Source organism: Bufo bufo, chromosome 3, assembly GCF_905171765.1.
Source record: "Bufo bufo chromosome 3, aBufBuf1.1, whole genome shotgun sequence".
Classification (NCBI taxonomy): domain Eukaryota; kingdom Metazoa; phylum Chordata; class Amphibia; order Anura; family Bufonidae; genus Bufo; species Bufo bufo.
In genome coordinates, this window is record NC_053391.1 from 278,954,073 (window position 1) to 278,972,073 (window position 18,001).

Below are 18,001 nucleotides of genomic sequence, written 5' to 3' on the forward strand. Positions count from 1 at the left end.
AATATATATGAGGACACTCGTTTGTCAACTTGGAGTTGTATTTACTTCTGATTGGGACAATAGAACTGTTGAGCGCGGTTTGCGGTCCAAGCGCTTTTATGAAGCACGCAAAGATTGTTCTATTTCTATTTTAATCCTCATCTGCCAGTGTGCATCTGCCAGTGTTATTTTATGTTGGCGCCAACCATTATTTTATGAGATTTTATATTTGAATGTGTTGTGATTTATTGCATACCATATAATAAATATTATATCCTATGGTCCAGATAGTGTGAGTGCTCACTCCTTTCTTTTTCTGCAATTTACTTACTTATTTTGGGTTCGGGCACCCAAGTTGTGAGTTAGCAGCACCTGCCCATAACCACCTGAGTGTGAGCCAACCACCAGCCTACTATTTTTCTGATGACAGCTTGACCCTGATGTAGGATATAGCCAAAAAATAACCACACTATTGATGGTTAAATGCACTTGATGACAGCTTGACCCTGATGTAGGATATAGATAAAAAATAACCACACTATTGATGGTTAAATGCACTTGGTGACAGGCTCAGCTTGCCCCTGATGTAGTATATGACCAAAAAATAACCACACTATTGATGGTTAAATGCACTTGATGACAGCTTGACCCTGATGTAGGATATAGCCAAAAAATAACCACACTATTGATGGTTAAATGCACTTGATGACAGCTTGACCCTGATGTAGGATATAGCCAAAAAATAACCACACTATTGATGGTTAAATGCACTTGGTGACAGGCTCAGCTTGCCCCTGATGTAGTATATGGCCAAAAAATAACCACACTATTGATGGTTAAATGCACTTGATGACAGCTTGACCCTGATGTAGGATATAGCCAAAAAATAACCACACTATTGATGGTTAAATGCACTTGATGACAGCTTGACCCTGATGTAGGATATAGCCAAAAAATAACCACACTATTGATGGTTAAATGCACTTTGGTGACAGGCTCAGCTTGCCCCTGATGTAGTATATGGCCAAAAAATAACCACACTATTGATGGTTAAATGCACTTGATGACAGCTTGACCCTGATGTAGGATATAGCAAAAAATAACCACACTATTGATGGTTAAATGTACTTGGTGGCAGCTTGTGCTGGCGCACCACAAGCCGCAAAATGTCCGCCGATCAACCCAGAAAAAAGTGAATGAAAAACGCTCTGGGCAGCCTAAAAACAGTGAGCAATTGAATAGCAGCAGTTCAATAATCCACAGCTGTAGATCGATCACTGAATGAAGTCTTTTGGAGGAGTTAATCACTGCCTAATCTCGCCCTAACGTCGCAGCTGCAACCTCTCCCTACACTTGTATCAGCAGAGTGACGTGCAGCGCTACGTGACCCAAGCTTATATAGAGGCTGGGTCACATGCTGCACTGGCCAATCACAGCCATGCCAATAATAGGCATGGATGTGATGGCCTCTTGGGGCAAGTAGTATGATGCTTGTTGATTGGCTGCTTTGCAGCCTTTCAAAAAGCGCCAAGAAAGCGCCGAACACCGAACCCGAACTTTTACGAAAATGTTCGGCTTCGGGTCCGTGTCACGGACACCCCAAAATTCGGTATGAACCCGAACTATACAGTTCGGGTTCGCTCATCCCTACTTATAATGCTATGTTTATGTCACTATGATCCTGTAGAAGTAAGGTCAAGCATAGGCACATAGTAATATAAATCATATTAATGCTGTGCTCTCCTGCAAGTACAGAACAGAGGATTATGCTCACACACAGAGTGTAATTCCCACAATATACTTTCTCCATATGAAACAGCCCTAAGAAAAATAAATTTTCATTAGACCTCACATCAGACACCAATCAGACCCCCAATATTAATCAGACCTCAGCTTAGAGCCCCAATCAAATACCGAATGTTAATCAGACCCTCAATGTTAATCCACCCCCGAAACAGACCCCCAATGTTAATAAGACTCCATTCAGACCTCACCCCCAATGTGAAAGACCCCCACTCAGATCTCAGATCAGACCCACAATGTGAATGATCCCCAATCAGACCTAAGATCAGACCTCCAATGTGAATGATCCCCATTCAGACCTCAGATCAGACCTCCATGTTAATCAATGTAGACAAAAAAAAAAAAAACCTTACTAACCCTGCTCTGGATGCTGCCACCGCACCTGAGATCCAGCATTCTCCTTCCTGACATGCTGTGCTGTGTCCTGACATTACACAATGTGAGAAGCCCTGCAGTTGAAGACTAGAAAGCGGTGAGTACAGAGCCTGCAAGAGGAGTGTTGCATTTACCACTTCCAGGTCCTCCTGTGCTAATGAGCACTTCCATAATGAAAGCGCTCATTAGTATTTGCCCCATAAGATGCACTGACGTTTTTCCCCCACTTTAGGGGCAAAATGTGTGTCTTATAGGGTGAAAAATACAGTATATAACAATCTGCTCAGCTCATCCTGCTCATATACTCCAACCCTTCCCCAGATACCAGATTAGTGATGTCCTTTTTTTGCATTTTTGCCCTTTCATCGCAAAACCATGGCAAGCAGGAAACAAAGTGGTGATCAAGCATGAGCTTTCCACTTCTTTCGAAGTTTAGACACTGACAGAAACAACTTAGCACATATCATGACTGTTTCCATAAGGGCTATAGACTTTCACTCAGCCAAATGTACCTCAGCAATCTACTCTGGGCACTCAAACAACACATTGTAAAAAATAAAATAAAAACTTTCATACCTGTTTTGTGGGTAGGATAATAGTCCAACATGATTCTGCGGAAGGTCATTTGTATGGCTCCTCCGGATACTAAATGAAAACAAACAAGGTTGTATTATTTTAGCATTCTATTTTTTGTTTTGTTTTTATCACAATTGGAATTTAAGAGACCAAGTAACTGTTTAAAATATTCACTTTTTAGATATCCATCTAAAAATACCAATTAATTAGCATACACCAGTGCAGATCAAAAACATTTTCTCTATATGTGAACCATACATGTTTATATGAGGAAAAAAGTAAAGGTATGGGCATGAGAATGACCTATTTGTGCATTTAGATCAATTTGCATACAGCCGAATATATTTTGTTTAACTCTTTAATGTACACCATGGATTCCCTTACCTAAAGGCTGCATCCTGTACACATAAATCAGAAATATTGCACTGGCACAGCAGCCAGGTTCCTGTAGACAGCTGCATCTGTGGAGCTTCAAAAGGGAGGTGGCTCCCCTTTAACTACAAATGCCTGCAATTGTCTCCAGTTCTGCCACAGGTATCTAGCATATACTGGCATGTTCTAAGAGATCACCTGCCAGTGATACAATTACAGAAAATAATGTTTGAGACAGCTAATTTAAAAATAGCAAACCATAAAAAACATATATTGTAGCACTGCCAATGTAACAACAGATATACAGTCAAGTTCCATTATTATGACCACCAGTTAACATCCTGAGTAACTGTTCTGTGCAGAGCAGACAGCAGCTAGATGGGCTGGGAGTGACTCAATAAGTTCCTGGTAAGTTGTAACATACACTGCCTGTCCAAAAAAAAAATTGCCACGAAAAAAAAAGCCTTTAGCTTTGATTACGGCACGCATTCGCTGTGGCATTGTTTCGATAAGCTTCTGCAAAGTCACAAGATTTATTTCCATCCAGTATTGCATTAATTTTTCACCAAGATCTTGCATTGATGATGGAAGAGTCTGGCTGCTGTGCAAAGCCTTCTCCAGCACATCCCAAAGATTCTCAAAGGGGTTAAGGTCTGGACTCTGGCCAATCCATGTGTGAAAATTATGTCTCATGCTCCCTCAACAACTCTTTCACAATTTGAGACCGATGAATTCTGGCATTGTCATCTTGGAATATGCCCGTACCATCAGGGAAGAAAAAAATCCATTGATGGAATAACCTGGTCATTCAGTATGTTCAGGTAGTCAGCTGACCTCATTCTTGGAGCACATACATGCTGAACCTAGACCTGACCAACTGCAGCAACCCCAGATCATAGCACTGCCCCCACAGGCTTGTACAGTAGGCACTAGGCATGATGGGTGCATCCCTTCATCTGCCTCTCTTCCTACCCTGATACGCCCATCACTCTGGAACAGGGTAAACCTGGACTCATCAGACCACATGACCTTCTTCCATTGCTCCATAGTCCAATCTTTATGCTCCCTAGCAAATTGAAGCCCTTTTTTATGGCTTGCCTCACTGATTAGTGGTTTTCTTATGGCTACACAGCTATTCAGTCCAAATCCCTTGAGTTCCCTTCGCATTGTGCATGTGGAAATGCTCTTACTTTCACTATTAAACATAGCGCTGAGAGTTCTACTGTTGTTTTTCTTCGGTTTGATTTCACCAAACGTTTAAGTGATTGCCGATCACGATCATTCAGGATTTTTCTCCCGCCACATTTCTTCTTTGAATACGATGGGTCCCCACTATCCTTCCAGTTTTTAATAATGTGTTGGACAGTTCTTAACCAAATTTTAGTAGTTTATGCAATCTCATTAGATGTTTTCTCTGCTTGATGCAAGCCAATGATTTGACCCTTCTCAAACAGACTAACATCTTTTCCACGACCACGAGATGTGTCTTTTGACATGGTTGTTTAAGAAATGAGAAGCAACTCATTGCACCAGTAGAGATGTCGCGAACATAAAATTTTTCGTTCGCGAACGGCAAGCGCGAATTTACGCAAATGTTTGCGAACGGGCGAACCGGGCGAACCGCCATAGACTTCAATAGGCAGGCGAATTTTAAAACCCACAGGGACTCTTTCTGGCCACAATAGTGATGGAAAAGTTGTTTCAAGGGGACTAACACCTGGACTGTGGCATGCCAGAGGGGGATCCATGGCAAAACTCCCATGGAAAATTACGTAGTTGACGCAGAGTCGGGTTTTAATCCATAAAGGGCATAAATCACCTAACATTCCTAAATTGTTTGGAATAACGTGCTTTAAAACATCAGGTATGATGTTGTATTGATCAGGTAGTGTAAGGGTTACGCTCGCTTCACAGTGACAGACCAAACTCTGACAGACCAAACTCCCCGTTTAACGCACCGCAAACAACCGCAAACAGTCCATTTGCACAACGGCAAACTCCCCATTTGCACAAGGTTGGATACCAAGCTAGCCATGTCCCGTTCCTTGTCCTCACTGATGTCATTGAAGGTCTCTTTTTCCACCCAGCCACGTACAACACCAAGGGTCCCCGAAAGGTGACAACAAGCCCTCTGGGACGCCTGCTGTGGTTGGTCTTCCACCTCCTCAAAGCCACCTTCCTCCTCTGACTCCTCTTCTTCAGACTCCTCTCTCTGTGTTGCCGCAGGTCCAGCAATCGACGACGACAAGGCTGCTTCTGGTGGTGATGGTGACCACAACTCTTCCTCTTCATGCTCATCTACGGCCTGATCCAGCACTCTTCGCAGGGCATGCTCCAGAAAAAATGCATATGGGATGAGGTCGATGATGTTGCCTTGGGTTTGATTGACCAGGTTTGTCACCTCCGCAAAAGGACGCATGAGCCTACATCCATTGTGCATGAGCGTTCAGGCACGCAACAAAAAAATACCCATCTCCGCAGAGGCTGTCCTCTTTTTTTTTTTATAAAAAAATCTGTTCTTACCAGTTTAATCTCTGTTTTGTCCCCTATCAGGGGACGGTTTATGGAATAGATTTTAGGAACCGGGAGATGGAAAAAGATGGTTGGTCGGTCCTCTTACTTCCAATTTGGGGCACTGCGCGTGCGCCGTGCAATGTACTGTGCCACCCTATATGAGTGGTGTGTTAAGTAGTACTATTCCTATCAGTTTAATCCCTGTTACGTTCCCTATCAGGGACCGGTGTATGGAATAGATTTTAGGACCCGGGACATGGAAAAAGATGCTTGGTCGGTCCTCTTACTTCCAATTTGGGGCACTGCGCGTGCGCTGTGCAATGTACTGTGCTACCCTATATGAGTGGTATGTTAAGTAGTACTATTCCTATCAGTTTAATCCCTGTTACGTCCCCTATCAGGGGCCGGTGTATGAAATAAATTTTAGGAATCGGGAGATGGAAAAAGATGCTTGGTTGGTCCTCTTACTTCCAATCTGGGGCACTGCGCGTGCGCCGTGCAATGTACTGTGCCACCCTATATGAGTGGTGTGTTAAGTAGTACTATTCTTATCAGTTTAATCCCTGTTACGTCCCCTATCAGGGGACGTGTATCGAATAGATTTTAGACAACCGCAAAGAGTTGTCAATAGTTGACACACTCATGACATAAATTTTATTCCTCTATGCATCAATCTTGGTGTAGTGATGACTGTGCTCGTGCGCACATTTGGGAGATTGCAGGCGATGGCGGTTTTTCAAAGCCCATGGTCGTGCTGAGGTAGTTCAGTGACAGTTAAGTGACCCAGAAAACAATGATTCTGCAGTGTGGGCCCATTGTTGGCCTAGTAGGCTTTAATGATCACCTTAGATGATCACAAAGAAAATTTATGTTTTTTCTATGCAAAATTATCCAGCCGATGGCTTTTGGTCTGTTCACAATGAAGCAACGACCTTATCATCTGAGGTGTGCCAACATTGCCATTGCCAACACACTCATAGAGGTGATCGCTTCATTGTGATACGCAAGCCCCTTCACCACAACAAGGTAAGGATCACGAAGGGGAATTGACACATGTATGTGCCTTTTTTTTGTTTTTGTTTTTGCAGCCACAGTGCAGCACCAGAGGCCAGAAAAATTAGGCATGTGCACATGCCTGAAAAATCAGGTATTGTTGCAGCCAGAAAAGTTTATATTTTCCAGGCAGAAAGTGCACTAAAACATTGCGGCTTGAACCCTAGTTTGTGGCGGAGAAGTCATGCAAGTCATCGGGCATGCAGAGATTAAATACAGCAGCGTGTGGACCATTTTTAGCTGAAGGCATCTCATCAGGCCTTTTTTAGTCAAATGCATCCCCCACTGTCAGTCCCTTCGGGATCCATGCCTCATTCATCTTAATAAAGGTGAGGTAATCTAGACTTTTTGACCTAGGCGACTTCTCTTCTCAGTGACAGTACCTCCTGCTGCGCTGAAGGTCCTTTCTGACAGGACACTTGAAGCGGGGCAGGCCAGAAGTTCTAACGCAAATTGGGATAGCTCAGGCCACAGGTCAAGCCTGCACACCCAGTAGTCAAGGGGTTCATCGCTCCTCAGAGTGTCGATATCTGCAGTTAAGGCGAGGTAGTCTGCTACCTGTCGGTCGAGTCGTTCTCTGAGGGTGGACCCCGAAGGGCTGTGGCGATGCGTAGGACTTGAAAAGCTCTGCATGTCCTCCATCAACAACACGTCTGTAAAGCATCCTGTCCTTGCCGGCGTGGTCGTGATAGGAGGAGGATTACTTTCACCTCTTCCCCTGTTAGATTTCCGTTGTGCTGTGACATCACCCTTATACGCTGTGTAAAGCATACTTTTTAACTTGTTTTGGAACTGCTGCATCCTTTCCGACTTCTGGTAATTCGGTAACATTTCATCCACTTTCTGCTTATACTGGGGGTCTAGTAGCGTGGCCACCCAGTACAGGTCGTTCTCCTTCAGCCTTTTTATACGAGGGTACCTCAACACGCATGACAGCATGAAAGACCCCATTTGCACAAGGTTGGATGCCGAGCTACTCATGTCCCGTTCCTCGTCCTCACTGATCTCATTGAAGGTCTGTTCTTCCCCCCAGCCACGTACAACACCACGGGTACCAAATAGGTGACAACGAGCACTCTGGGATGCCTGCTGTGGTTAGTCTTCCTCCTCCTCAAAGCCACATTCCTCCTCTGACTCCTCTTCCTCAGACTCCTTTTCCAGCGTTGCCACAGGTCCAGCAAGCGATGCTGATAAGACTGTTTCTGGTGGTGATGGTGACCACAACTCTTCCTCTTCCACTTCACGCTCATCTACGGCCTGATCCAGCACTCTTCGCAGGGCATGCTCCAGGAAGAAAACAAATGGGATGATGTCGCTGATGGTGCCTTCGGTGCGACTGACTAGGTTTGTTACCTCCTCAAAAGGACGCATGAGCCTACAGGCATTGCGCATGAGCGTCCAGTAACGTGGCAAAAAAATACCCAACTCCGCAGAGGCTGTCCTAGCACCCCGGTCATACAAATACTCGTTGACGGCTTTTTTTTGTTGGAGCAGGCGGTCGAATATTAGGAGTGTTGAATTCCAACGTGTCGGGCTGTCGCAAATCAAGCGCCTCACTGGCATGTTGTTTCGCCGCTGAATATCGGAAAAGTGCGCCATGGCCGTGTAGGAATGCCTGAAATGGCCACACACCTTCCTGGCCTGCTTGAGGACGTCCTGTAAGCCTGGGTACTTATGCACAAAGCGTTGTACGATCAGATTCAACACATGTGCCATGCACGGCACATGTGTCAACTTGCCCAAATTCGATGCCGCCAACAAATTGCTTCCTTTGTCACACACCACTTTGCCGATCTCCAGTTGGTGCGGGGTCAGCCACTGATCCACCTGTGCGTTCAGGGCGGACAGGAGTGCTGGTCCGGTGTGACTCTCTGCTTTTAGGCAAGTAAACCCCAAGACAGCGTGACACTGTCGTATCCGGGATGTGGACTAGCCCCTGGGGAGCTGGGGGGGTGCAGTTGACGTGGAGCAAGACGCAGCAGCAGAAGAGGAGGTTAGGGAAGAGTATGGAGTAGGAGGAGTAGAGGAGGTGGCAGCAGGCCTGCCTGCAAGTTGTGGCGGTGTCACCAACTCCTCTGCAGAGCCATGCATTCCATGCTTGACAGCAGTCAGCAGGTTTACCCAATGCGCAGTGTACGTGATATACCTGCCCTGACCGTGCTTTGCAGACCAGGTATCAGTGGTCAGATGGACCCTTGCCCCAACACTGTGTGCCAGACATGCCATGACTTCCTTTTCCACAATAGAGTACAGGTTCGGGATTGCCTTTTGTGAAAAAAAAATTCGGCCGGGTACCTTCCACTGCGGTGTCCCAATAGCTACAAATTTTTTTAAGGCCTCAGACTCCACCAGCTTGTATGGTAAAAGCTGGCGTGCTAAGAGTTCCGACAAGCCAGCTGTCAGACGCCGGGCAAGGGGGTAACTCTGTGACATTGGCTTCTTACTCTCAAACATTTCCTTGACAGACACATGACTGTGGGCAGATGAGCAGGAACTGCTGAAGGTGAGAGGCGGAGTGGCGGGTGGTTGAGAGGGGGCAAGGAGGACAGCAGTGGTTGACGTGGCTGAAGATGCTGGACCAGGAGGAGGATGGTGGCTTTGAGCTTGTGTACTGCTTGTACTCATCATGTGTTGATCCCATAGGCGTTTGTGATGTGAGATCATGTGCCTTCGCAAAGCAGTTGTACCTAGGTGGGTGTTGGACTTCCTACGACCACTTCCCAGACACACAAAAAAAATGCCACACTGCTGAGCTTTGCAATGACGGCATTCTGGTGGTGGCAACAGCATGCGTTGATTGGCGTGCTGTCTGGCTGACCCTGGGTGCGGATACATGCTGTCTGACTGTGCCACTAGCTCCTTGCGACGACCTCCCCCTGCTTCCAACTCGTCTCCTCCTCCTCTCTGTCTCCCCATCTGAACTTTCCCCTTGTTCTTCTTCTCTTCAAGCGGGCATCCACGTGACATCCACGGACACATCGTCATCATCAACCTATTCACTTGTATCTGACAACTCAGCAAAGGAAGCAGCAGCGGGTACAACATCATCATCATCACACCATACGTCCATGTGTGTAATGCTGCCTGACTGAGACATATCCCTGTTATCTACATCCTCTGGCCATAATGGTTGTGCATCACTCATTTCTTCCAACTGATGTGTAAATAACTCCTCTGACAGATCAAGTGAAGCGGCTGTGGTGCTAGTGTTGGTGGTGGCGGCAGGTGGGCGAGTAGTAACTTGAGAGGTGCCCGAAGCTGAGCTGGAGGAGGATGGTGCGTCAAGGTTCCGAGCGGAAGCTGTAGAAGATTGGGTGTCCTGTGTTAGCCAGTCAACTATGTCCTCAGAACTTTTCGAGTTCAGGGTACGTGGCCTCTGAACACTGGGCATTATTCTAGGGCCAAAGGAAATCACAGCACCACAACCACGACGGCCCCTGCGGGGTGGCTTGCCTCTGCCTGTCATTTTTTTTTAGATTAGTGGTACTATGCGTGCAAGGTACTGTGCCACCCTATATGAGTGGTGAGCAATGGGCACAGTACAGTCTGTGGGCCTGACACACACTGGCAGGCAAGTGCAATTATATTACAGAGAAAAAAATGTATTACTTTTTTATCTGCAAGGTACTGTGCCACCAGATATGAGTGGTGGGCACTGGCAGTGGGCACAGTACACTTTGTGGGCCTGACACACACTGGCAGGCAACTGCAATTATATTACAGAGAAAAAATTGTATTACTTTTTTATCTGCAAGGTACTGTGCCACCAGATATGAGTGGTGGGCACTGGCAGTGGGCACAGTACACTCTGTGGGCCTGACACACACTGGCCGGCAACTGCAATTATATTACAGAGAAAAAATTGTATTACTTTTTTATCTGCAAGGTACTGTGCCACCAGATATGAGTGGTGGGCACTGGCAGTGGGCACAGTACACTCTGTGGGCCTGACACACACTGGCAGGCAACTGCAATTATATTACAGAGAAAAAAATGTATTACTTTTTTATCTGCAAGGTACTGTGCCACCAGATATGAGTGGTGGGCACTGCCAGTGGGCACAGTACAGTCTGTGGGCCTGAAACTCACTGGCAGGCAACTGCAATTATATTACAGAGAAAAAAATTGAATTACTTTTTTATCTGCAAGGTACTATGCCACCCGATATGAGTGGTGGGCACTGGCAGTGGGCACAGTACAGTCAGTGGGCCTGACACACACGGGCAGGCAACTGCAATATACACTGCTCAAAAAAATTAAGGGAACACTTAAACAACACAATGTAACTCCAAGTCAATCACACTTCTGTGAAATCAAACTGTCCACTTAGGAAGCAACACTGAGTGACAATCAATTTCACATGCTGTTGTGCAAATGGGATAGACAACAGGTGGAAATTATAGGCAATTAGCAAGACACCCCCAATAAAGGAGTGGTTCTGCAGGTGGGGACCATAGACCACTTCTCAGTTCCTATAATTCCTGGCTGATGTTTTGGTCACTTTTGAATGCTGGCAGTGCTTTCACTCTAGTGGTAGCATGAGACGGAGTCTACAACCCACACAAGTGGCTCAGGTAGTGCAGCTTATCCAGGATGGCACATCAATGCGAGCTGTGGCAAGATAGTTTGCTGTGTCTGTCAGCGTAGTGTCCAGAGCATGGAGGCGCTACCAGGAGATAGGCCAGTACATCAGGAGACGTGGAGGAGGCCGTAGGAGGGCAACAACCCAGCAGCAGGACCGCTGCCTCTGCCTTTGTGCAAGGAGGAACAGGAGGAGCACTGCCAGAGCCATGCAAAATGACCTCCAGCAGGCCACAAATGTGCATTTGTCTGCTCAAACGGTCAGAAACAGACTCCATGAGGGTGATATGAGGGCCCGACGTCCACAGGTGGGGGTTGTGCTTACAAATGACGTTTGGCATTTGCCAGAGAACACCAAGATTGGCAAATTCGCCACTGACGCCCTGTGCTCTTCACAGATGAAAGCAGGTTCACACTGAGCACATGTGACAGAGTCTGGAGACACCATTCTGCTGCCTGCAACATCCTCCAGCATGACCGGTTTGGCATTGGGTCAGTAATGGTGTGGGGTGGCATTTCTTTGGAGGGCCGCACAGCCCTCCATGTGCTCGTCAGAGGTAGCCTGACTGCCATTAGGTACCGAGATGAGATCCTCAGACCCCTTTTGAGACCATATGCTGGTGCGGTTGGCCCTGGGTTCCTCCTAATGCAAGACAATGCTAGACCTCATGTGGCTGGAGTGTGTCAGCAGTTCCTGCAAGACGAAGGCATTGATGCTATGGACTGGCCCGCCCATTCCCCAGACCGGAATCCAATTGAGCACATCTGGGACATCATGTCTCGCTCTATCCACTAACGTCACGTTGCACCACAGACTGTCCAGGAGTTGGCAGATGCTTTAGTCCAGGTCTGGGAGGAGATCCCTCAGGAGACCGTCCGCCACCTCATCAGGAGCATGCACAGGCGTTGTAGGGAGGTCATACAGGCACGTGGAGGCCACACACACTACTGAGACTCATTTTGACTTGTTTTAAGGACATTACATCAAAGTTGGATCAGCCTGTAGTGTGTTTTTCCACTTTAATTTTGAGTGTGACTACAAATCCAGACCTCCATGGGTTGAAAATTTTGATTTCCATTTTTTAATTTTTGTGTGATTTTGTTGTCAGCACATTCAACTATGTAAAGAACAAAGTATTTCAGAAGAATATTTAATTAATTCAGATCTAGGATGTGTTATTTTTGTGTTCCCTTTATTTTTTGAGCAGTGTATATATATATATAAAAAAAAAATAGCTGACTGATGTACTAGCCCTAAAAAGGGCTTTTTGGGGTGCTGTCAGGACGCTGTCCTTACAGCAGATCAAAAGAGTCTTTGAGGACTGGAGTGGACACAGAACACTGGCCTAGCTAACGATTTCCCTATTAATTCTGCAGCAGCAGCACTCTCCCTGCTCTCACTAACACTGCAGCTTCAGAATGAATCTAAGATGGATGCTGTCCTTGCTTTTTGATAGGAGGTGGGAGGGTCTGGGAGGGAAGGTATGCTGATTGGCTGGAATGTGTCTGCTGAATGTGAGGTACAGGGTCAAAGTTTGCTCAATGATGACGTATAGGGGCGGACCGCTGCGGCGAACGCGAACAAGCGATGTTCGCCGGGGACTGTTCGCCGGCGATTAGTTCGGGACATCTCTATGCACCAGTTGGGGTTAAATAACTTATTGCCAGATGAAAGATAATCACCCATGCAGTAATTATCCAATAGGAGGCTCATAACTATTTGCTTAGTTAAATCCAGGTGGCGACTTTTTTTTTTGGACAGGCAGTGTATTTCTACAGTCCATCTCACAGCTGCTGGAGGGTGCATGGGTGAGGATCCATAGAGCGAACACAACAATGAAGGTGGTCCCACAGATGCTCAATTGAATTCAAGTCTGGGGAATTAAGGAGTCAGAGTAGTATTTAGAAGTCTTGGTCATGTTTTACCAACCAATGTCAGACATTTCTAGCTGTTTGACATTTCGCATCATCTTGCTGGAAGATCCCATCTGCCCCAAAGAAGACAATCAGCATGTATGGGTGTACGTGATCTGCAAGAATTAATTCATACCCAACATAGGCGTGCGCAGCCTATTGCATTAGGGTGTGCACCCTAAAGCACAAACACACACGCCACGCTCGTGTATGTATGTATTATATACACATATACACACACACACACATATATATATACACAAATACACTCTGCATGCATACATACAGACCCGCACTATCTTGTACAGTCTGCTGTGTGGACGCGCATAGTGTGAGGTCACAGCGCGGCCTCACACTGTGCGCAGCCTTCACAGTGGCGCGCCGAGGACCTGGAAGGAAGAGGGGAGTATAGCGCTTCCCAGCCCTGACAGGACCTCGAGTCGGCTTGATTAGGGTGTGCCCAGGCACACCCGGCACACCCTGTGCGCACGCCTATGATACCCAAATCATTTGAGAGTGCCTTCCACATGGATGATTTGGCCCAGAGAATGCCATGAAAGCATTCCCCAGACCATAACATTGCCACCACCAGATTGTGTTTTTCTAGCAATGGTTGCAGGGTGTTTGTTCTCTAATGTTTTTCACCAGACATGCCAAGGTTCGATGAAGCAGAAAATGTGACTCATGGAAGAAGGCACCCCTTTGCCAATCAGGGGAGCTCTAATTCTGAAAGTGGTATGAAAATGTAAGCCTTTTCTGCCAATGCAACTTCGTTAGCAGGGGTGCAGTGTCCATCCATCTGCTTTGGAGCCACATACACAGTAGAGTTCACTGAAATGCTGTTTTAGATACACATCTGATAGCCCACTGATTTATTTTGTCAGTGAGCTGCTCCACTGTTGAGGGTTGGTCCTCCGTCCGACATCTTTGTTGCCTATGTTCACTTTGCACATCAATGGCACGTGGTGCTCTGCAATTTCCCCATTGCTCATTTACAATGGTGTGATTTGTCTACTCACAATACACTTTTACCACAGCAGCACATGAACAGTTGACAAACTGCGCATTTTCAGAAATACTGCCACGCTTGGCCTGAAAGCCAATAATCATCTCCTTTTGCAACTCTGATAACCCTCCCCTTTTTTTTAATTATGACTGCAACAAAGGATATGTGTGCAAACAGCCTATGGCACACCTTATATACCCACCGAGAAAGCTCATGACACGTGACTTTTCTTTTGAGCTATGTACTGCCGTCAAAAGTTAGCACTGGTGCCTTGCAGCACTAGGATCCTGGGTTTGAAACCAACCAAGGTCTAGATCTGCATGGCGTTTGTATTTTCTTCCTGTGCTTGTGTGGGTTTACTCCGGGTACTCAAAGAAGTGGCAGATGAGGTTTAACACTGAGAAATGTAAGGTTATGCACATGGGTAGGAATAATGCAAGTCACCCGTACATACTAAATGGTAAAACACTGGGTAACACTGACATGGAAAAGGACCTAGGAATTTTAGTGAACAGCAAACAAAGCTGTAAAAAACAGTGTCAGTCAGCTGCTGCCGAGGCCAATAAGATAATGGGTTGCATCAAAAGGGGCATAGATGCCTGTGATGAGAACATAGTCCTACCACTTCACAAATAACTAGTCAGATCACATAGTACTGTATACAGTTCTGGTCTCCTGTGAACAAGGCAGACATAGCAGAACTGGAGAGAGTTCAGAGGAGGGCAACTAAAGTATTAACCGGAATGAGGGAACTACAGTCGTGGCCAAAAGTTTTGAGAATTAGATAAATATTGGAAATTGGAAAAGTTGCTGCTTAAGTTTTTATAATAGCAATTTGCATATACTCCAGAATGTTATGAAGAGTGATCAGATGAATTGCATAGTCCTTCTTTGCCATGAAAATTACCTTAATCCAAAAAAAAACATTTCCACTGCATTTCATTGCTGTCATTAAAAGACCTGCTGAGATCATTTCAGTAGAGATGTGGCAAATAGTTCCCGGCAAACATAGCTTGTTCGCGTTCGCCGTGGCGGGCGAACATATGCGATGTTTGGTCCGCCCCCTATTCGTCATCATTGAGTAAACTTTGACCCTGTACCTCACAGTCAGCAGACACATTCCAGCCAATCAGCAGCAGACCCTCCCACCTCCTGGACAGCATCCATTTTAGATTCATTCGGAAGCTGCATTCTTAGTGAGAGGAGGGACAGTGTAGCTGCTGCTGATTTAATAGGGAAATCAATAGTTAGGCCAGTGTATTCAGTGTCCACTACAGTCCTGAAGGACTCATCTGATCTCTGCTGTAAGGACAGCACCCCAAAAATCCCTTTTTAGGGCTAGAACATCAGTCTGCTTTTTTCCCCCTGTGTAATCTAATTGCAGTTGCCTGCCTGCCAGCGTGTGTGTCAGGCTCACAGCGTATATTGTGCCCACTTGCCCAGTGCCACCACTCATATCTGGTGTCACAATAGCTTGCATTTAAAAAAAAAAAAACTTTTTGGACTGTAATAATCAGTCTGCTTTCTTTTTTCCCTGTGTAATGTAATTGCAGTTGCCTGCGTGTGTGTCAGGCTCACAGCGTATACTGTGCCCACTTGCCCAGTGCCACCACTCATATCTGGTGTCACAATAGCTTGCATTTAAAAGTTTCCTTCACACGTGTGCGTTTCAGGGCCTGCCAGGGCACAGTGTCACACCAGTGCAACTCATATCTGGTGTAACAGTAGTGCACATTTAAAAAAAAATAATAGATTGTGATAGATTGAATAGCAGTTAGTTGTCTGCAAGCGTGTGTGTCAGGCCTACAGTGTCTACTCTGCCAACTTCTGCGAGTGCATATCATATCTGGTGTCACAGTAGCTTGTGCGCATAGTACAACTTAACTAATCAAAAAAATAATGAGAGGCAGAGGCAGGCCACCCCGCAGGGGCCGTCGTGGTCGTGGTGCTGTGATTCCCTTTTGCCCTAGAATAATGCCCAGTGTTCAGAGGCCACGTACCCTGAACTCGAAAAGTTCTGAGGACATAGTTGACTGGCTAACACAGGACACCCAATCTTCTACAGCTTCCGCTCGGAACCTTGACGCACCATCCTCCTCCAGCTAAGCTTCGGGCACCTCTCAAGTTACCACTCGCCCGCCTGCCGCCACCACAAACACTAGCACCACAGCCGCTTCACTTGATCTGTCAGAGGAGTTATTTACATATCAGTTGGAAGAAATGAGTGATGCTCAACCATTATTGCCAGAGGATGTAGTAACAGGGATATGTCTCAGTCAGGCAGCATTACACACATGGACGTACGGTGTGATGATGATGATGATGTTGTACCTGCTGCTGCTTCCTTTGCTGAGTTGTCAGATACAAGTGAAGCGGTTGATGATGACGATGTGTCCATGGATGTCACGTGGGTGCCCGCTAGAAGAGAAGAAGAACAGGGGGAAAGTTCAGATGGGGAGACAGAGAGGAGGAGGAGACGAGTTGGAAGCAGGGGGAGGTCGTCGCAAGGAGCTAGTGGCACAGTCAGACAGCATGCATTGGCACCCGGGGTCAGCCAGACAGCACGCCAATCAACGCATGCTGTTGCCACCACCAGAATGCCGTCATTGCAGAGCTCAGCAGTGTGGCATTTTTTGTGTGTGTCTGCCTCTGACAACAGCGATGCCATTTGCAACCTGTGCCAAAAGAAACTGAGTCGTGGGAAGTCCAACACCCACCTAGGTACAACTGCTTTGCGTAGGCACATGATCGCACATCACAAACGCCTATGGGATCAACACATGAGTACAAGCAGCACACAAACTCAAAGCCGCCATCCTCCTCCTGGTCCAGCATCTTCAGCCACGTCAACCACTGCTGTCCTCCTTGCCCCTCTCAACCATCCGCCAGTTCCTGCTCATCTGCCCACAGTCAGGTGTCTGTCAAGAACATGTTTGAGCGTAAGAAGCCAATGTCACAAAGTCACCCCCTTGCCCGGCGTCTGACAGCTGGCTTGTCTGAACTCTTAGCCCGCCAGCTTTTACCATACAAGCTGGTGGAGTCTGAGGCGTTCCAAAAATTTGTAGCTATTGGGACACCGCAGTGGAAGGTACCCGCCGAAATTTCTTTGCACAAAAGGCAATCCCCAACCTGTACTCGATTGTGCAAAAGGAAGTAATGGCATGTCTGGCACACAGTGTTGGGGCAAGGGTCCATCTGACCACTGATAACTGGTCTGCAAAGCACGGTCAGGGCAGGTATATCACCTACACTGCGTATTGGGTAAACCTGCTGACGGCTGCCAAGCATGGAATGCGTTGCTCTGCAGAGGAGTTGGTGACACCGCCACGACTTGCAGGCAGGCCTGCTGCCAGCTCCTCTACTCCTCCTACTACATCCTCTTCCATAACCGGGATTAAAATCGATGCCATATACACGTCCCCTGATAGGGGACGTAACAGGGATTAAACTGATAGGAATAGAAGTACTTAACACACCACTCCTATCTGGTGGCACATTAGATTGCACGCGCAGTGCCCCAAATTTGAAGTAGGAGGACCGACCAAGCATCTTTTTCCATCTCCCGGTTCCAAAAATCAATGCCATATACACGTCCCCTAATAGGGGACGTAACAAGGATTAAACTGATAAGAATAGAACAACATAACACACCACTCCTATCTGGTGGCACATTAGATTACACGCGCAGTGCCCCAAATTTGAAGTACAAGGACCGACCAAGCATCTTTTTCCATCTCCCGGTTCCTAAAATCGATGCCATATACACTTCCCCTGATAGGAGACGTAACAGGGATTAAACTGATAGGAATAGTACTACTTAACACACCT

General features: G+C 46.5%; 1 protein-coding gene across 1 annotated transcript in view; it reads right to left on the reverse strand.

Moving 5' to 3' along the window:
* UHRF1BP1 (UHRF1 binding protein 1) overlaps positions 1-18,001 on the reverse strand; it is a 944,367-nt gene that overhangs the window by 437,729 nt on the left and 488,637 nt on the right. The window contains exon 8 of the mRNA XM_040424154.1: positions 2,734-2,802. Within this exon, the coding sequence (XP_040280088.1) occupies positions 2,734-2,802 (69 nt within the window). The remainder of the gene's footprint in view (positions 1-2,733; positions 2,803-18,001) is intronic.